The 20,924-nt window shown below is 48.2% G+C and overlaps 2 protein-coding genes across 3 annotated transcripts in view; one reads left to right on the forward strand and one right to left on the reverse strand.

The window, feature by feature from the left end:
- Positions 1-60: 60 nt before the first annotated feature.
- plekhg7 (pleckstrin homology domain containing, family G (with RhoGef domain) member 7) lies at positions 61-10,776 on the reverse strand. The gene is made up of 17 exons (XM_062563097.1): positions 10,528-10,776; positions 9,269-9,986; positions 8,245-8,267; positions 6,207-6,325; positions 5,596-5,636; positions 5,159-5,260; positions 4,627-4,776; positions 4,326-4,421; positions 3,651-3,749; positions 2,986-3,099; positions 2,704-2,878; positions 1,873-1,988; positions 1,572-1,659; positions 1,406-1,485; positions 1,181-1,334; positions 970-1,067; positions 61-583 (listed from the first exon to the last, which is right to left on the reverse strand). Exons 2-17 carry the CDS (start codon positions 9,908-9,910, stop codon positions 479-481), a joined length of 2,202 nt encoding a protein of 733 aa, XP_062419081.1. The 5' UTR covers positions 9,911-9,986; positions 10,528-10,776; the 3' UTR covers positions 61-478.
- A 3,184-nt stretch (positions 10,777-13,960) lies between these two features.
- itpr2 (inositol 1,4,5-trisphosphate receptor, type 2) overlaps positions 13,961-20,924 on the forward strand; it is a 38,006-nt gene continuing 31,042 nt past the window's right edge. For both annotated transcript variants that reach the window (XM_037452610.2, XM_037452611.2), the window contains exons 1-9: positions 13,961-14,229; positions 17,191-17,261; positions 17,499-17,620; positions 17,717-17,803; positions 18,319-18,477; positions 19,202-19,300; positions 19,472-19,555; positions 19,646-19,795; positions 20,401-20,496. In XM_037452610.2, the coding sequence (XP_037308507.2) occupies positions 14,138-14,229; positions 17,191-17,261; positions 17,499-17,620; positions 17,717-17,803; positions 18,319-18,477; positions 19,202-19,300; positions 19,472-19,555; positions 19,646-19,795; positions 20,401-20,496 (960 nt within the window). In that variant the 5' untranslated portion in view covers positions 13,961-14,137. The remainder of the gene's footprint in view (positions 14,230-17,190; positions 17,262-17,498; positions 17,621-17,716; positions 17,804-18,318; positions 18,478-19,201; positions 19,301-19,471; positions 19,556-19,645; positions 19,796-20,400; positions 20,497-20,924) is intronic.

Raw genomic sequence — 20,924 nt, forward strand, 5'->3', positions numbered from 1 at the left:
GGTGGGGTTTTTTATCTTTCTTTATAGATAATTAAGAAATGCATATATTTTTTATCTCTATTTTACGTCTTAATCTAAATCGGTGTTTTCTAGTTTGTTAGGTCTTTCATAGTTAAAATGTGAAGTTCATTTTTGGCCTTGGTAGCATTAGTTTTGTCCCAAAAAATCTTACCTTGAGGACCATTTAGTGGCCTTTCTGCAGCCTTTGATCAGCAGATGGAGTCTGACTACTTTCGTAGGATTGTTAACGTTGAAATGGAAATCTTTACCACTTCTGGGCCAATTCTGGCTGTAAAAAGTCAGCTAGATGACATCAAGGTAAAATTCCTTTTGTAAAGTGAATTAGATATCAGATATGTGTCTTCTTAAAAAAAAAAAATAAACACTGGAGAACAGCTTTGACTTAATGAGATGTTTATTGAACCCTATTGCAGCAGCGGATGGATGATGCTACCTATTTACAAGCAGAGACGCTTCCTCATATCTGGGAGGACTCCAGCCACAGGGAGGAGCTCTTCACTCGAGGCTGCGGAGAAGCCAGCAGCGCCGTGATGGCGCCCTCTATCGTGGTCATCCACACTCGCTGTACAAAGACACACAAAAAGAGAAATATCAAGTTCATTACATTTGAATTGAGCCTTTTTTATTTGTTATGCAAATAGATGCAAGCTATTTAAGAAAGTAGGCCCTTAACTGTAAAACATCACATAAACTGTTCTCCGTTTACAGAAAGGAGAACATTATCTCTAATATGGATGACTGAACTAACCGGTTATGTATAAAGTAAAATACATATACGCAAATATCAGTGATGATTGGGTTCAGTTGAAAATCCTCCAAAACTAAGCCGAACAGACTTAAAACGTACTTTTTGCTTCCCAGCGTAATGTTGTGCTTTACAGAGAGATAATAACAAATCGACAGAAGATGAAGCGTCAGTAACACGTCAGAGGGGGGGGGGGGATGTACCTTGGCAGCCTCTGATGCAGCCTGCAGGATGAATGCGCCGATGCACTGCTGGTAGCGGTTCTGGTGCATGATTATGAAAGAATGAGGCAGCCCCGACGCTACAAAAGAAGCACGACGTTTCCATTATTCCATCAACAACTTGCACACTGATCCGTGCACATCGTTAACGCTCCGACCCAAAGGGAACGAAGGGGAGGGACGACCGTTTTACCCGAAGCGTTGAGCTGGTCGATGTTCTTGAGCTGGAGTCGGTCCAGAGAGACGGGCTGGTCCAGCACCACAAAGGTGCATCCGTCTTTCAGGAGCTGATCCAGCTCCAGGTTCTGTGGCATCCTGAGAGGGTTCTGCTCTGGACCGATGGAGCGCTACACAGGGCACAGTGAGAACGGGTTAGTGGTAGCTCCTCACGGCGAACACGACAACGAGAGCGACGCACCTTCTTGTTTCTCTTTATCTTTGTGATCAGCAGGAATTCGTCAAACAGGAACAAATAAACGTCGATCAGCTTTGTGTTTTCTGGGGATGAAGCAAAGAGAGAGAGGTTTTACTCTAGAAGGAGCGCTGAGTATGTGAGATGTGGGAGCTCCTCCAGCTGCACATACCTGTGAGCATCACTTTCCCTTCGTGGAGCAGACTTCTGTGAGAAATGAGATTCTCCAGAGTGACAGCTTTTAACAAATGTTTCAGATTCTGAAAGGGAAGCCGTCAGTCAGGTGAGAGGGACTTACAGCGATACACAAAGCGTGTTGCTAATACTTCACTTTTCACAATATCGGATTTCACTTGCAGAAACATGATTGGACCATCTGATCTGCACACAAGCTATTGGAAGAGCAAGTGCTCTGACAGACACAGACAAGCATGGATATAAACACACACACACACACACACGAGCAGACCGACCTCGGGGACGAAGGCCCGCTTGTCCCTCTCCCACACAGGCAGCCACACCAAGGCATCTCTCAGCTGTTTCACCTTCTGGTAGTTGTCCAGCCATTTCACCTTTCCCTCCAAATCACCTGGAAGAAGAGAGGCGACCTCACGACCAAGATAGAATCAAACTAAAAATGAAAAACAACCCGCGACCTTTAAAATAACGACGTGGTCACAATAATAACACAATAAAATAATCAGATAAGATAATCAGATCAACTTTCTTTCTCATCTTTTCTTATCCCGTGTAGCGACGGCTGCCTGTGAATACGGGCGTAAACGTGTGGTGAGAGATTACCCCACTCAGCTTTTACGGTGCATACCTCCCACACCCAGAGGACATTGGCCTACACGCCCCAGCCCAGGTTACACTATTCACCTCGTGCACCTGAGCCGCTCTGTCATGCTGTTTTTAACGGTTATACAAAGGTCTGCGGTGAAGTACGTGAGCCAACGCTGTGACTTTTGCTTTGACTCCCACAGCCGGTCCATGGCGTCACAGACAGGTCAGCGGGGGGGGGGGGGGGGGGGGGGGCTTTGAAGAACGAACTGTCAGGACACATGTAAACCTATTTATCTTCCCAAAGCCCCCCCCCCCTGGTGATGAAACGCACGTGGCCGAATGTGACACCTGCGGCTCTGAGGAATGTTGGGCTTGTCGTCGTCGCCCCCCCCCCTCCACCCCCCACCCCACCCTGCACCGTGCTCACTGTCAATGACGGCCTGCTGAAAGGCGCTAAATAACACCCCTGTTTTATGTAAATAGCAGTTTTGTGGCGGTGCGTCGATCAGGGTCCTCACATATCGACGTGTCCACCTGCTCCGTTATGACCTGCAGGCCTCCGGCCTCGTCCTCCGTCGGGCATCTCTTCGCAATGTTACGCAACAGCAGAGGGTATCGGGTGAGCCTCTGCAACGGCGCCACCAACAGGTCGCGCAGCTGCAGCCTCCGGCACTGCTCGTTCCTCTCACACCACTTTTTTTGAGAGAAAACAAACATGGTGAGCGGGGGGGGCTGTAGGTGAAGAAACGTCAGAGGAACCCGTTCACGTGGCAGGTGTCCTGACACGCTGCCCCCAGTACCTTCACGTAGGATCCAAAGTCCTCTCTGGGCTTCAGGCTGTCCAGATAAAGCAGCGCTGTGGAGTAGTTGAGGCAGTACTTCTGCAGGCAGTGACATAAACTCTCCTGGAAAGCCTGCCAAGGGATGGGAGGGTTATACAAACATCAGGAAGCAGCCGGCCTGCTCACATCAGCTATTAAGGAGCAGATAAACAGATGGTAAAAAAACATACAAGAAGAGAACAGGCACAAAGATGAGAAAATACACTCTGCAGTCGCTTTGTGTGATGCGTTATTCAACCGTTGGATGAAGTGGTTTCATTGAAGGAACACTATTCATGAGAAAATAACAACATATTAACCTGGAAAAGTGTCTTTTTCTCTGTGTGTCTGAAAAAGTGTGAGCTTTTTGAAGCAAGCGGAACCGGGCCAAGCAGCAAAAGTGAATCACTATTTATTTTATTCTGAAATACATTCATATATTATTTATCTTCAATAAAGAACAACACTGGATTCTTGCTTATTGCGCACACGTATTCAGCTTGTATTAGTTTATATAAGTTTATCTGAGTGTTTCCTTGTCGCCGGCATCTTATCGTGGGAGATAAAGAATATAAATATGCGTGGGCTGTGCACAGAGTCAGCGTGCGTGTCGTTGTGCGTGTTCCCCCGTGTGGGGCACTTGCTTTGCTCAGCAGCTCCAGCAGCGTCGGCCCGCCGCCGCGCGTCACCTGCAGCGCGTCCCTGATGGCGCGGAGGAGGTTGTTCAGGAAACCGAAGCTCACCTGAAGCAGACATGTTGTCGTCAACAGCGTCACACCCCTCGGTTTTGTTATTATAAAAGGAACAAATACACCCTGACGCCATGGAAACCGCTTTTCCAGTAACCGTCATGTGTCACAAACCACAATACATTTCAGTTCTGTTGATAAAAAGAAGCGGTTTGAGGCATATTGTGAGGGTGAATAAGTGGTGGATGAATCACCGAATGAAAACATATTGTGAGGCCCAGTTCTTTAGAACTCTAAGCCGTGTGTTCAGGCATGAAAACACCGCTCTCTAAAAGTACGTTTCAACACAGTTGTCTCAGTGATGTTACATCAGTGAGCGCTTTTGATTGTGTCGTAGTCTGTCTCTCACTGACAGAGGCTTTCCTGTCTAGATAAAGCTTTCATGAATAAGTACAAGTTTTCCTATTTAGAGCCCTTTTATTAGGAGTTAACATTTGCTGTCCTCTACCTTTCGGCCTCAAACAGGTGGTTTTTGTAACTCATGCTGCGGCTGCTGCGGTTTGTAATTATTTGCAGAATAAAAACATAAAAATAACAGTCCACATGCTACTTATTTGCATCACTTCTCACCAGGCAAAGCTCGTTGAGGTTTGCAAACAGCCTCCAGGAGTCGACATCAGCCAGGCAGTGCCTCGCCTGCAGGTTTGTGAGTGTAGCCGAAAACACCTGAAAGGCACCAAAGATGTCAGAATGTGCTCATCTGTTGTGCTCACGTTGATTTTCTTATTGTCACACTGTAAAGAATACACGGGAGAGTTTTTTTTACATGGACCCCACCGGCATGTCGGGTTTGGTGAATGACTTGTGTGTGCTTGTGTTTATTTGAATGTGCGTTTGCATTCTGAGTTTTGTCTGTGTGTTGGACAGCCACCTCTTTGAGAACCATGAGCTGATCCAGGAAGTAGACACACTCGCTGGTGAAGAGTTCCCAGATGGCCTCTTGTCTCTTGAAGCCCTGAGGGTCAGAGGCAGGGCCGACCTGGGAGGACTGGTCCCGCAGGAACTCCGCCAGAGAGAGGTCCTGCACGCAGACAGAGAGACGGCAGGGTGGTTCGGTTTGGACGTGGACTATTAAATATAAAAAGCCTGACTTTAGTGACTCAAATATGTGTCAGTGTTTGTTTATACACGTGTGCAGGATCCCGCTGATTGCGAACGGCCTAGAAATTCTGGTTCTTTCACAAATTGCGCAATGTTGATGGTGCAGGAGCTTCCCTCAAACTGCCATCATATTACCTCTGAGTCACTTGAGATCTATTTGTACTGGAAATCTAGATCTCTTTGTTCAAACTTTCCCTTTGCTTGCATTAGAAGTCACTGCACGGATTCAACGAGCCCATGATTTACATGACAAACAGCCGGGATGGTTTGGGGCTGGACTGCTGACGCAGCTCGTGCCTCACCTTGTACCTCTGAAGATCTGGGTTTCTCCAGTCCTGAATCTGTGACGAGGAGAGATGTTTTTCAATATCTGACGCTGTGCCTGTGAGGGACTTCCCTTTAGTCTGAAAGGTGAGGGAGAAAGACACAGACTGAGCACATCTTGACTAAAAGGTCTTTCAGCTCTCAATGTGTGTTGATGAAGGAAAGGGGGGGGGCGTGTTGTTACATAATCATCTCTCCATATGGCCGTGTTGAATAACTTCTCTCACAAGTTTGGTTCTGCATTTCAAATGTTGACCAATTATAAAAGCCGGATCAAGGCCGAAGGGATAAAAGAAACCGCATTAATCTGCTTGGGGAAGTGGGTCAGAGAACAATGTCCAAACCAACTGGCCGCTGATGCAACGTCGCGCATCAAAACAAGACCAGAAGCAGCCGGCCTGAGACGAGCACCTACCGTACTGCGCCTTGAGAAGGGCCACTTTGACTTCTTTATATCTGTGCAAATCATAAACATAAAGAAAGGACTGTGAACAAAAGATACAGCAAGAATTGTGCAACAGATTAGAATCCAACAAACAAAACACCGTCTCAGGGTTACAGCTGTGGTTTCTTTTTGTTGAGAGGTTGAATTAGAAGTCTGTGTTGTGCGTGATGTGATAGGGGCTTTGCACCAGAAGCACAGAGACACACAGAATGTATAATGTATAAAAATGATGAATTCTAGCAGGAAATTATATCTTATATAGAATATAAGTTCTACTGACGGATGCAAACGGCTGTCAACAGTCTCTTGACGAAAGCAAAAACAAACATTTGCTCGTGTAACTCATGCCTTGATTTTAAAGGGTTCAAGGGTCAACGCTTAGACTGTGAGAAGTTTGCAGAAGCGTCGTAATAAAAAAAACGTAACAATGGGATCTCTTTAGTGAACTTCCTCTTCCTTGACGCTGATGGCCGTGACGAGGAGGGACCGGGGGACGTTTATCAGAGATACACCGCCGATGACAGGCTTCAACCCGCCACACCATGGCAGTATTTGTATATAGTACATCAAAAGGAATCTACCAGAGAAGTTTGAACCGTTTAATCTGTCAGCTGCTCCATTGAATACAAAAAGGTCTCCGGGTGAAACATCCAATCCGGGCAAGCTGACCACCACGGAGCTCCGCCTCCTTTCCTGAAGCCTGAGGGAACAGTAAACAGGTGTTAATTATTTTGGTTGCCAAACACGTCAAGATTAAAACTAGTAGCGTTACTCAACATTTATAAACCAGCCTCATTGGACCACTATTATTCCTTTGTAAACGTTATACGGCACAAAGAGAAAAGACCACGCAAATCCACAGGAAATAACACAATTCTTCAGGTTCATTTTACAGGGACGAAACACCATCTGCCTCGTGCAGAATGTGGCCAACTAACACGAGGAGCAAGAAATGATGAAGATGACGTGTTATGTGTCTGCTGATTAATCCAACACAGGCCTGCTTTCAGCCTCAGGCAGAGCTCTGTTCTCAAGTGCAGCTGCTGCTGTCCAACCTTAAAGATTACTGCCCAAAGCAAGGGATGAAATTAAAACTCAAAGGCCGCATAACACATCAGAGGAATGATGTCATTAATGTGCGGCTGATAAAGTAATATGCCGACTAATTGTCTGGGAACAGCATAACCACATTTTTCAGACGGGTAAAACAATTCTAAATGTAGTCAAACTCGATTGTCTGAATTCCGACAATCACAATCCGAACTGCGCCCATGCCACCGTGACGTCTCTATTCATTAGAACAACAACAGAAATAAGACACACAGAAGCTGTCAGCTGGTCAGTGACCTGCGGTTTCACCTTTTCCGGATATTGTAAAAAACTGTCAAGAGTTGATTTTAAAGGTTTCGACAAAAAGATGACACATCCATTTGAGGAATGTTATCATCGGGTTGGAGTGGAGCAGAAGCAGAAGCAAGAGGAACAACGCTGGTACTGGTTTGTCTGCTATCATATGTTGAATCTGCTTCGTTAGACCAACAGATCCTCTTTTGAAGAACTCCCTCCCACTGCCCATGACACCATGACACCATGACACCATGACACCATGACACCATGACACCAGTGTGTGCTGGCGGCTCCAGAAGCAAACGCACAGCTGGCGAGGAAGCGTCACTCTGCTGCAGGACGGGAATACCTTGGTACTTTTTTTGTTTAGGACACTTTTGTTGAACTGTGAAAGCTCAGACTGTGCGCTGCTCTCCCCGCCCCTCCCCCGGTAAACTGACGCGGCCCCCGTCTCCAGATCAACGTATGGGCTGCCGGACATTAGCACCTGATCACCGTACACCACGCACTCCTGCAAACCGGGTCAGCGCCTCCTCGCGGCCCATTCACCGCGATCCTCCTAACGGCGCCGGGCGCGGACAGATTCCCCCCTGCGTCAGCCTCTCGCCCCCCGGCAGCACTTGGGAAAATACACCTTTTGTTCCCTGCGCAACAACAGAAATAATAATGATGCCCGAAAACCAAGCGGCCCCAACCCGAAGGCTGGCCGGGCCCCGTCACTGTGAGAGGAACCGGGCCAGGGTGCCACCCGAGGGACAATAGCTGCCTAATTATCCAGTGAGGGGAAGAGCCCGGCTGCCCATTCGCATGGGGTGTGGGTGGCAGTGAGAGAAAAGAGCCCTAATGAGGGGTTGTCCAGTCCCTACATAACCATTGGACTCTCCAAACTCCACGAACAAAGAGCCGGCTGACAATGAATGAACAATGGGCTCCTTAAACCAAAAGGTCCAATCACGGCGGCCCGAGAGCAGAGAAAGCACGGCACCCGCGGCGCTCCATGCAGTTGCACAAATGTCCATGTTTGACACAGATACCTGGCTGACAGGTGCTGCTGGGAGCGAAGATGGAAATAAGAGATGCATTAAAAACAAAAACAAACACCGGTCATGTTGTCCATCAGCTGCAGTAAATGCTTTGGGACCACATTCCTGAAATGCAAACATGCTCTCGCACACTTGAGAATGAAGGGTTTCTGCGGGCCTCTGATGACGGGGCGCACACACACACACACACACACACACACAACCTGCAGACAGTGTAAGGTGCACCTACCTATTAAGACAAAGCTCGTTGTCCTGCGAAAAGAGGAAAACACGGCATCGGTGAACAGGAAACTTGAATTGAAATGTGCAGAAAACAAGAATCACGTTCAATGTACCGAGATGATCAACGACTACTGGAGAATGAAAAGCTTCTGTGGCTTCAGAATGTTCAAAACCACTTAAATCAGATAATTGTATGTAATTGTTCGTGTGTTCATCTGGCTAGAAGGTTTCCAAAGCTGTGGCTGTAGCTACAGTAACACGCCACACAAGCACCGTGCCCTCAACACCGCGTCGATGGTGCCACGACCTCCTGCTGCGCCACGACCTCCTGCTGTGCCACGACCTCCTGCTGCGCCACGACCTCCTGCTGTGCCACGACCTCCTGCTGCGCCACGACCTCCTGCTGTGCCACGACCTCCTGCTGCGCCACGACCTCCTGCTGTGCCACGACCTCCTGCTGTGCCATGACCTCCTGCTGCGCCATGACCTCCTGCTGCTAACCACACCGCTGTATCGCTTTCGGAGACGTTTACAATTTGAATCGGTGTTTTTAAGTGGTCGAAAGCCCCTGATTTCCGAGGAACATGCCGCCACTCCATCTAGAATGTGCTCGGTTGAATAGCGCGAGCCGATGAATAGATCCCCCCCCCTTTATCTCATCCTATCGCTCGCTGACCCCTCCATGATTGGGTGACTGCTGGCTGCGGGTGAGCCGGGGGCCCCGAGGAGAGCGCTTCCCAGGGTTCTCCGGGCCGTGGGCTTGGTCGGAGCTGTCAGTGCACGTAACTGCTGATTCATTTGCTGTCGAAAGCTCGCATTGTGAGGGAGCGCCACAGGAGGTAAAGGGCGAACGGGGGGGGGGGGGGGGGAGGAGAAAAGAAATGTGTGTAACCATTTTGTTTACGGGGCTCCGCATAAAAAAGAAGATGTTTTTGTTTTGTTTTGTTTTTAAATCCTCACCAGACTCAAGCACATGACTCGAGGTGAAGGTGGCGGGATGCAATGAATAAAGAAGCACACAGAAGGCTCACCTGACCCCCGCAGTCAGGAAAGGTGAAATCCTCGGTGAGGGCGGGGCGGGCGCTGCGACATTCTGCCCCCGCGGTACCGTTGGTGAAAGTCTTTGATCTCTGCCACGGGGTTCTCTGTCGGCCGGACCAGGAGGTGGGCTGATGATCGGGACAGAGCTCTCCGTAGGAGAGGGGGCTGGCTGCGAGGGGAGACTTGACCCGGTGTGCCGGGGACAGCGGCCTCACGGGGGACGCGGCGCCCCCGCAGGAGGGCTCCTCCGGGGTGACCCCCATCATGACAGGGTCCCGGCTGTCCATCACGGGACGCCTGGTGCTCCTCATTCTCCTCAAGGTGGGGGACGTGGAGATGCGGGCCGGGGCCTGCCGGTCAAACTGGACCAAAGGGGCCACCAGTCCGTCGGTGTCCCCCAGGGACAAATGTCTCAGCTTGGAGTGTGTCCGCGTGAGATCTATGTGCATTATGACCGGGCTGCTGGTCTGACACTGCTTGTGCTGAAACGGGCCCCGGTCCGTTTGCGTCTCTGCGTCCGCCACACCGGTGGGGGCGGCTTCGTTTTCGGCCCACTCGATGTAGCTCCAGTCCAAGTTCTTCTCAGCGTCCTGGTCCTTTTCCTGTAGAATGACGCGCTGCAGTGAAGACATTATGACCTCAGAGGCATGGTCTGGTGGCCCGGGTTAAGGTCAGGTGGTCATCCAGCCCCGTTCACCTCCACAGCACCTAGGGGGTGTGGAAAGGTTGTCAATACTCCACAATGCATCAGCGCACAAAAAGAGCCCCACATGGCACCAATGTGCCCCTTAATCTTCTGAAAGGGGATTTGAACTGGGTTGGAAATGCTCAGCTGTAGCAGCAGATCAACCTTAGAACATACAGGTAAGAAGACATGAACACATCTAACGTGTTCTTTAGTGGGAATGGTGGCAAAGCAGCAGCGTGCAACAAACACCTCTTTAAGAGTAAATCAGTCAACTAATTGCACAAAGACACAAATTACAAAAATAACTATAAAAAGTTTCCACTGTGTCCACGCCGATGAATCAATGGTCTCTTTCGGTGGCGGAAGACACCACACCGGCGTGGTGATTAATAACGGGTTAATGACACCACACCGGCGTGGTGATTAATAACGGGTTAATGACACTCGCCACATCCACGAGGCAACACGACGACTAAAGAAGAGGAAAAAAAAAACACCTGCGACGGAAACCACCTGTGTGAGAGAAGCGCGGTAACGTTTACCGCGACGCGCAACACTCACCTGCACCGGACACCGCGAGGACCTGCACCGCGGCGGGGAAGTGTAACGGGGGGGGAGGGAGGGGTGAGAGAGAGAGAGAGAGAGAGAGGGTGAGAGGGAGAGACCCTAACGGTGGTATCAAAGGGAACTGAGGTTTCAGAAGGAGACGTGTTCAGTTTACTCTAAAAACACGTGAGCGAGGAAACAAACAGGTCCGCGCGATGCGCTCCACTGGCTGCATGGGAACATCACCTCTCTCTCTCTCTCTCTCTCTCCCTCCCTCCCTCTCTCCCTCTCTCTCTCTCCCTCCCTCTCTCCCTCTCTCTCTCTCCCTCCCTCTCTCTCTCTCTCTCTCTCTCTCTCTCTCTCCCTCTCTCTCTCTCTCTCTCTCTCCCTCTCTCTCTCCCTCTCTCTCCCTCTCTCTCTCTCTCTCTCTCTCTCCCTCTCTCTCCCTCTCTCTCTCTCCCTCTCTCTCTCTCTCTCTCTCTCTCTCACTCTGTCTCTATGACGTTATATATTATATATATACATTAATTACAATAATTACGAAACAGTGTGATCCATTGTATCTGTTCCATAGAGTTTGAAATACTTTTGTTCCTAGTTTGTTTTTTTCACGGTTTATTGAAATCAATGCTCAGTGATTATTTTCTGTGCTAATATATAATATACACTCACCGGCCACTTTATTAGGTACACCTGTCCAACTGCTCGTTAACACTTAATTTCTAAGCAGCCAATCACATGGCGGCAACTCAGTGCATTTAGGCATGTAGACATTGTCAAGACAATCTCCTGCAGTTCAAACCGAGCATCAGTATGGGGAAGAAAGGTGATTTGAGTGACTTTGAACGTGGCATGATTGTTGGTGCCAGAAGGGCTGGTCTGAGTATTTCAGAAACTGCTAATCTACTGGGATTTTCACGCACAACCATCTCTAGGGTTTACAGAGAATGGTCCGAAAAAGAAAAAACATCCAGTGAGCGGCAGTTCTGTGGGCGGAAATGCCTTGTTGATGCCAGAGGTCAGAGGAGAATGGCCAGACTGGTTCGAGCTGATAGAAGGGCAACAGTGACTCAAATAACCACCCGTTACAACCAAGGTGGGCATAAGAGCATCTCTGAACGCACAGTACGTCGAACTTTGAGGCAGATGGGCTACAGCAGCAGAAGACCACACCGGGTGCCACTCCTTTCAGCTAAGAACAGGAAACTGAGGCTACAATTTGCACAAGCTCATCGAAATTGGACAATAGAAGATTGGAAAAACGTTGCCTGGTCTGATGAGTCTCGATTTCTGCTGCGACATTCGGATGGTAGGGTCAGAATTTGGCGTCTACAACATGAAAGCATGGATCCATCCTGCCTTGTATCAACGGTTCAGGCTGGTGGTGGTGGTGTCATGGTGTGGGGAATATTTTCTTGGCACTCTTTGGGCCCCTTGGTACCAATTGAGCATCGTTGCAACGCCACAGCCTACCTGAGTATTGTTGCTGACCATGTCCATCCCTTTATGACCACAATGTACCCAACTTCTGATGGCTACTTTCAGCAGGATAATGCGCCATGTCATAAAGCTGGAATCATCTCAGACTGGTTTCTTGAACATGACAATGAGTTCGCTGTACTCAAATGGCCTCCACAATCACCAGATCTCAATCCAATAGAGCATCTTTGGGATGTGGTGGAACGGGAGATTCGCATCATGGATGTGCAGCCGACAAATCTGCGGCAACTGTGTGATGCCATCATGTCAATATGGACCAAACTCCCTGAGGAATGCTTCCAGCACCTTGTTGAATCTATGCCACGAAGAATTGAGGCAGTTCTGAAGGCAAAAGGGGGTCCAACCCGTTACTAGCATGGGGTACCTAATAAAGTGGCCGGTGAGTGTATAATCAATGTGTCACTGAGAATATGACTGAGGGACGAGTATCAGGTTCATGAAATCACCCTTTTCTGGTCCCTTTGTTTGTATTTACCACAAACACAAAGCTATACAGAACAGAACAGCAGAGTGACACGTTGATCCTAAGGCCTTCCCACTGGACCAGAGGGTGACGTGGGTCACTTAACGGGACTTGACCTCTAGCGCCCCCTGGTGTGTCAAGATGGGCAGTACATGGAAATGTCTCACAGTTTCTTCATTTGTACATTATCAAAAATGAGAAATGTTTTGGCGACTTCTTTCCAATAATTTCCCATCTTATTGCCATGCTGATAGCTGATTAAGTTGTTGGTATGCTTTATATATATATATATATTGAAAAGCCCAACTTTCAAACCCTTACCGAGGTAAAAGTACACAAGTTTAATCTGCTATAAGAGAAAAAAAACCTCAAAGTAAAATATTCATTCTGCTGCAGAATGTTCCCTCTGACTGTGATAAGGGTGAAAACTACCAGTTTAATCTTTGACAAGGACATGTGTGTACAAATCTGAACTATATACTACGGCATTCTGACACATTTAGTGGATTAAACATATATATATCAACATAACATATTCAAGTAACTGCAAACGTACAATTTTCAACTTGAATAAATCCAGGGTGAAAGTTTTTATATAAAAAAGAGAAAACACCGATAATCACACCTCAACTGAAAAGCTGTTTCCCATCAAGAATATTTTGTCATTATTTATTTATTCAACAAAAACTTCCACAACAATAATAGGGTCACAGGGTGCAATAGAAGTGAATCGCAGCCCTTTGGGATCGGGCCCACCAGTGGCTCGTGCTGTAGGACCCCGGAAGATGGTGAGCTATGACCTGGGCAGGGGCCAAGCCTTGACCGCAGCAGTCCTGATGTGCAAATTGGTGGTCAGATCTAAGCACAGTGGTGATAAGACTATTCGAACCATCTTACAAGTGGTCCCCTCCAAAATCTCCCCCAGGAAAGCTGGCGCTCAGCACCTCGCAGTTTTATCTGGTGAAGTCAATGATTGTAGGTTTCGGGGCCGAAAAGGTGACCAGTGCCCCATTTACCGTAACACCTCGAATAGAGGCGCGTCCTTTTGAAACGCGGTCCACATGACCGCAGTCAGGTCTCCTGGTGGTTGAGTTTGAAGCAGTCGACAGATCAGGAAATGTGAAATACGTCGTCAGTCCCACACACAGCAATGAAAACGTCATCTCCAGTTTAATCGACTTGCGTTGTGCTGACTGCACCTAGACTGTTGTGTAACATTGTGTAACCCCTACAGGAAGTACACAAACGTGTATTTTTCTTAATGTCTTTTCAGAATAAACCACCACCCCCCCCCCCCCAAAAAAAAATGTGATTGCGGGGAGTAGTCTGCAGGCCCTGACAGCAGCAGTCTCCTCCCCCCCTGAAGTGGGTGACATACAGGAAGAAGTCCAACAAGTCCCGAAACGCAGCGCTCTTCTCTAAAGAAACAAAACAAGCGACACCGGTTTCTCCCCCCCCCTGGCGCCCCTCAAACGACGCGTCTGCAAAGTAGAGCTGAAAGAATGGAGGTGAATGTGAAGACTGCAGCTGAACCGGAGACGCTGTGACGCCCCCCCCCCCCTCTCTCTCTCTCTTCCAAACACGCCCCCACCAGAAGAGAAGAAGTAGCAGTGTTTCTACATGGAGACCCGGGGACGCGTCTGACCCGCACGCAGAGGGAACATGTCCGAGCACAGGACCAGTTTTCTCCACAACGGAGACGTGGTGTCTCTGTGCGCCGAGGGCTCGGTGAGCGGCTTCATCAGCACTTTGGGGTGAGTTCCTCGTGCGCCGCTGCCACATGGACCCGAACCCCGTGGAGCACCTTCACGTCACGGCGCGTTGTGGTCGGCACACACGGCCACCGGGAAACCGAGTCGAGGTGTTAAAAGTTCAGCCCGAGGACGACGAGGCCTTTTCCTGTATGTATGTGCGTGCGCGCGCGGGTACTTCACGGTTACGCAGATCAGATGGAACCGGAATGCAAAGCGCCGTGTTTCACAGGTAGAAGGGCGCTCACGAGCACAACTGTCCCGCAGAGGCCCGCCGGCGGAACAACAACAACCCCCCCCCCCCCTCCCCCCCACCGAGAGTCATTCTGCACACATTCGATCTTCATGTGACGACACCAGTGACCCTCAGGAGCACTGCGCCTTTATATCTCACGTATTTCACTTGATCAAAGGACTGGGTCCATTTGTAGTTCTTCCATCATTTTTGCATCATGTATAGCAGTAAAGTTTAGGAGAAGCGTGAGTCACACAGGGATCCAGGTGTTGTAAAATGGCAGGAAAGGTTAACACATGGCATTATAGGAGAGGGAAGAAGACCTGGCATTCCCTTTTAGTGTCCAGGCTCTTTGCTATTTCTTTCACTGTGATTGCTGACTGCTCATAGTGCTTCAGTTGGGGACCCGGGAGGCAGACACTGCTTCCTTCTAACCTGACAGAGTTTTGCATCCGTTGCTTTACATTGTGACACAGGTTTCATTGTCAGTTTGACTCCGTACCAGCGGCTGTGTGTAGGCGTTCTGGAAACGGCTTTTATTTTGTGGTGTCATTCTGCCGCCAGCAGTTCATCTCTGAGCTGTAGTTCCTCCTGAGCGGAAAGCCTCGGCCCAAGGGGGAATACCTCGGTGGTTCCGGGTGCACTGTGGCCTCGGCGCCTGCACAACGAGCGGGAAAAGGTCGACCCCCAGAGGAACGGCTGTGCCCCACCCACCTCCTCCACTCCTCCCTCAGCATGTCTCCTTCTGTCTTGGAGACAATGCTAAAAGCTAAAAGCACCTGGGCTACTTGCCTCACTATCTGGAGTGCACACATGTGACCCACTTTCTTTTTCTGTAAGGCTCCCGCGGCTGTACAGGTGGGAAAGTGCACACCGCCGATTGTTCACAGCTCTCGTTGTTGAGACTCTTATCAGGGCTTCAATAACGCGGAGGGCGCAGTGTTTCATGGAGAGCAGAAACGGATCCTGCAGGAACCTCCCGGAGTGCAATAGAACCTCGGCTACACATGCAGCTGTTGCACTTGTTTGCTTTGGATGAAATTAGATGTGCACGCTTTCCACGTGTGACATTACAAACACCCAAATGCCAAAAGTGACCTTTTTTTTCAGGTCATTTTTCTGATCCGGAACCCTTGGCCACTTGAAAGTTTTAACTATCCGAAATGATCCTTTTGGAGATGAAGGGTATTTTTTGGATTTGTAGTCATTAACATACCCACCTCGTCATGGACCTGTGTGCGTGTATGAGAGATAATATTTTATAGGACAACGTTTAATTTAGCTTTTCTATACAATGATCTTTCCAAGAAGTTAGTTGACCTCAAGCTGAATTCAATGAGCGATTATGCCACTCTGATTCTTGCACTGGTTCATCAGCACCTTTGGATGTGCAAAAACATGCTGCGCTTCCTTATAGTTTTCTCACTGATGAGTCACTTGGCGGTTTGATTTATTCCTTCTATTGGAAAACAATGGACATATTTACGTTGCTGCTCTGTTTATGACCTGCTGAATGTTCCCTGTGTGGTCTCCGTCCCCCCCCCCCCCCCGACTAGCAGTGGAGCTAAAATGAGCGTGCCCGTGTCCAGCGTGGTATCGCTGGTTTGTGTTTAACTGGGTTACACAGTGACCTGTTGCACCGGCTGAGGGAGTCCGCCTGTCTGTTTGAACTGGAGCCGGCTCTCCGCTGACTTAGTCACCTATTTGTGAGCTTGAGTGACTTTTCCGGAGAGCCTTCCTGTTTAGCCGTTTAGCACTTGACTCTGCTTCCTGTTGGGCTGCATTGGGCCTCATTTAGATGTCACTCTGATACAGTGTTGGAGGAAATGGTACACGGCCCGTGGATCATTGACACTTATCGAGTTCCGTGGCACAAAGGAAAAGCCTCTGCTCACTTCAGCGGGCTTTTGTATGAATTGGAGGAATTGTGCGCTGCGTCGTGTTTCGCCTCAGTGGCCCGAGGATGAATGGATCTGCTTGTTCACCTCGACCTTTGGTTCAAACGGGGACGATACGGAGGCTTTGATGTAGAGATTCATGGCTGGTGTTGTAGAATAGTTTCTCTGGTGCTCAGCCGTCTGTGACTGACCAACACTCGGTGTCCAACGACACGCATGGACGCTTCCTCGAACCACGTGACCAGAGACCCTGTCTGCAGAGACCGCTCTTTCCGTGCATACGTTAAACCTAGACCTCAGCTAAAGTGATACTGACCTGCTGGGCATCCCTGAAATTGTGAATGAAACATCGCTTTTGTGTAACTGGTTCTTAATGATTGAGTATCTGGGAAGTGTGGCGCCTATTAGGTGGGTGACGGCCCTTCCATCGACCTCGCACACAACGCACGTGTCTGCTCTGAGGTGCATTTGGATCATTCTCTACTCATCAATTTTCACTCTGCGCTGCGTAGAAACCCACAGAATCCTGGATGTCGTCTCAGGCTGCTTTAGATCTCTAATTAGAGCCTGACGCACCGGAGGGAGGTTGAACTAGACGAGCTCCTCCCAGCAGTGTTCATGGGTTCTGAACCGCTCCGGAGATCCATAATGAACCCATCAGTCACTGCTGGTGGTGGTGCTCGCTGAGCGCTTCCACCTGCAGGCGTTCAAATGATTGGTTTTTAATTGTAATCTGCTTTGTGTCTTTGCATTTGACTGATTGTATTACGTAAAGCGTGGTTTTATTGAATGATGGACGTAATTCAGATCGATGTGTCCTCTCCTCTGCAGGCTTGTCGATGACAGGTGTGTGGTCCAGCCCGATGCCGGAAACCTGGCCAACCCACCCAAAAAGTTCAGAGGTCTGTGTGGAAAAACACTTTTCACAGTGGTTCGAGGTTACACACACACACACACACACACATGCTCAAGGTTCATTGGGCCCTTTTGCCGGCAATGTTGTTTCACACAATATTGTGGATTTAGATAAACTTATTTTTAAAAGTACACCACAGGTTCCGGTGGGTGAATTTCTCAGGTTCACCACATTAAGACTCCTCAGTGGCACTTAACTTGTCGCCTGTCGTCCTCTTCTCCAGACTGCCTCTTCAAGGTGTGTCCCATGAACAGATACTCGGCCCAGAAGCAGTTCTGGAAGGCCAAACAACAAGGAAAACAAGGACACAACAACACGCAGGGAGACCTTTTCAGGAAGTTACAGGTAGAGCTTTTCAATAATAATAATAAGAATTGGTTTCGAGATCGCCATGTTCATTTGGGCCCCAAAGCTTCAGTGAATCTCTGTCTCATGACTCAGGATGCAGCAGAACTGGAGATGAAGCAGAACGAGTCGGAGAACAAGAAGCTCCTCGGGGAAGTTGTGAAATACAGTAACGTCATCCAGGTACACACTATTTCCTCAGCAAACACTGCGGGCGCCGCCTGCCTTTTGTTTGTGTTTACTCGCACTGAAATGGGCCACAATATTAGTTTTCTGCTTTCACTCACGACTGAACCGGTCAACAAAAGCAAATTTGACTGCTGTTGCAAAAGGCGTCCAAAGCGACCTCCGTTGTTCCTTTAGGCCTCAAGCGGAAGTTCTGTATCACTGGTATCATTTAGCTCCTGATGATTTTTTTATTTATTTATATAAGCTCTTTATCTTCTCCTCCTCTTGTACGCTGCTGGACAATAACTCAAGTCATGTCTGGGTAATTGGGATTTCTTTTTACCTACCAAAGAGAATCCGGAGGTCTATTTTACTGCATCGACTACTTTTTATTCTTCAGAGTATATTTTCATGATTCTTTTCTTCAGTTTTCCTTTTTATGTTAGTTTTACAATGCAGAGGTTCTGCAAGTATCCGAGTACTTTGTCCAGCAGGGTGCCGGCCGTGTTGAACCCCGTCTTCTGTCTTAGCTCCTGCACATCAAGAGCAACAAATACCTGACGGTGAACAAGCGCCTCCCTGCTCTGCTCGAGAAGAACGCCATGCGGGTTTCTTTGGACTCGGCGGGGAACGAGGGCTCCTGGTTCTACATTCAGCCTTTCTGGAAGCTCCGCAGCGAAGGCGACAACGTAGGTCTCCCCCCTGCGCGCGGCGCGACACATTTTAGACACAACGCTCGGTTCGACGTTCCTCTCGGGTCGAAAGTACAGCAGATGCCCGACTTTTTCATCCTATTTGATGTGTCAGTTTGTTTGTCTTGTCCCGGTAACATTTCTGATTTTGTCCTTCCCCCTTCTGGCTTTAGCATCCTCTGGTCGAAGGTATTGCTCTTGATTGTGCATGGTGTTTGTGCATCAGTAGGTCAGACACAGAGTCTCAAATAAAAAGCATGGATTCACTGGCCTTCCCGTTGCATGTTAGGCTTTTAGCTTGACCCATTTTTAAAAAAAGCATCCAGTCGGTCCTTACTTTCTATATATCCTGTATTCTCTAAATCCAGAACTGGTGTAAATGTGATTAGCGCCACAGTGTGCTTGTGTGTGACTGGGTAACTATTGTGTAGTCCAGTGTAACTTACAGTGGTGATGATGACACCATGACAGGCCGTGTACTTTCAGTCACAATACAGCTGTATGCTTTATTCATGTTTGCGCACCACGATACGAATAAACCGGTTTGCTGTGTACAACTCAATCACCCTCCGGTGTGAAGGTCAGCCTGTTGCACATAGCACCTTTTTATTTAGAATACAGGGATGTTTGCATGGACACAGTCTTTCTGCTTCGTGTGAACATGTCTCACCCTGTCTTCACCTGCGTTGGCATATGACTCATTTAACTGTAATGGGGTCAGGTGGTGGTTGGCGACAAGGTTGTGCTGATGCCAGTGAACGCAGGGCAGCCTCTCCACGCCAGTAACATCGAGCTGCTGGACAACCTGGGCTGCAAAGAGGTTCGTTCATCGATGTGGTTTCTATCCCCGCTAAAACAAAGCTGTCGTCAAACACGTAAAGAACAGACCTGAGAAATACCCGTAATTATTCTTTGTCCCTTAGATGTTGAATTGTCTTTGTTCTTTCCACTGTTGTTAGAGCATAAACAAAGCGTGGTTTTCTTTCTGCAGGTTAATGCGGTTAACTGCAACACAAGCTTTAAGATCACCTTGTTCATGAAGTTCAGCGACTACAGGGAAGATGTGCTGAAGGGGGTATGTTGTGTTTCCGAGCCAGCGGCAGCCATTGATCCGGCTGCCGTGTCATGACTGTGACTGTGTCATGTGACACGTGTGCCGCGTCAGGGGGACGTGGTGAGGCTGTTTCACGCGGAGCAGGAGAAGTTTCTGACCTGTGACGAGTACAAGAAGCAGCAGCAGCACGTCTTCCTCCGGACCACCCTGCGGCAGTCCGCCACCTCCGCCACCAGCTCCAAGGCCCTCTGGGAGATTGAGGTAAAACGCACGCTGGAAATCAAAGGCTTGCGTCAATTCATTAAAAACATCATTGACTCTGATTAGAAGAGAATCTTCAAGTGCACGTTAGGGACAAATTGAACTCTAATATATATATATATATATATATATATATATATATATTTATCTCACTTGCTCTCTGGAACAAAATAACGAACCTTTTGAATCATAAACTTTTGATTTCATAAAGTTTACTTTTGTCATCATTAAGGAGGGTTTCTCACAGATTTAGACCGTTCTCTTATTACATTGCATGTCATTTAGCTGAGGCTTTTCTCCAAAGTGACTTACAAAAAGTACATTTCAACCATAAGGACACAAACTCCTGTTCCTGTTGTTCCTCTGCTGCTTTTACCAGAATGCACTTGTGCTGCCATATCAGTGATTTACATGTTGTGGCACCAGAATGACTAACACAAATGCCGTTTGTATTTCAATGTCAGTACTACAGTACAAGTGCTTGTAATTGGGAAAGAATCTTGTTCTTTTCTAAAATATTTTTCCGCGGGGGGGGGACAAACCTCTGTGAACTGCATCGAACACTAAATCTCAATTACTAATGCTTCCTTGTCTTCTCACGCCAGGTTGTACACTATGACCCCTGCAGAGGTGGAGCCGGACAGTGGAACAGTCTCTTCCGCTTCAAACACCTGGCGACTGGGAATTACCTGGCAGCAGAGGTGAGTTTGACTAATTCACTTTGGGTAGTTGTGACGGTGCTGCAGATAGATTTCAATTTTCTTTTATGTGTCATATAAACAAAAATTCCCGTTTGGGTTTTTCCAAGCTGCTGCGTGCCTTTCTTTCATTCCAATGAGAAATAAATATTCAATTTATATTCTTCTTCGATGTTTTGACATTTTGAATTTAAAGTTGAAATCTGCTTTAAACACAACAAGATTTGGTTAAACATGGGAATCGGTCCTCAGCCGATACATAAAGGCCAGCTATTTCTAATGCTATGAGGACTGTGGAAGTCAGATGTGTGCATCAGCACTTTAAATCCGCAGTAGGATCCTCTGACTCTTCTCTCGAGATGATAGTTACAGTGTGTGAATACGCAGAGTGGAAGAGGACTTTAGGTGATGTGCTGTAGGTGGCAGCATTC

The sequence above is a fragment of the Pungitius pungitius genome, chromosome 6 (assembly GCF_949316345.1).
Source record: "Pungitius pungitius chromosome 6, fPunPun2.1, whole genome shotgun sequence".
Taxonomy (NCBI): domain Eukaryota; kingdom Metazoa; phylum Chordata; class Actinopteri; order Perciformes; family Gasterosteidae; genus Pungitius; species Pungitius pungitius.

Bases quoted from the DNA above. Each gene is read 5' to 3' on its own strand.
- plekhg7 (XM_062563097.1), bottom strand. From the start codon at position 9,910: ATGTCTTCACTGCAGCGCGTCATTCTACAGGAAAAGGACCAGGACGCT. The intron at 1,660-1,872 runs GTCGGTCTGCTC...CTTCCCTTTCAG, and splicing joins AGCGGGCCTTCGTCCCCGAG to AATCTGAAACATTTGTTAAA. The intron at 584-969 runs GTACATCCCCCC...GTCTTTGTACAG, and splicing joins CTGCATCAGAGGCTGCCAAG to CGAGTGTGGATGACCACGAT.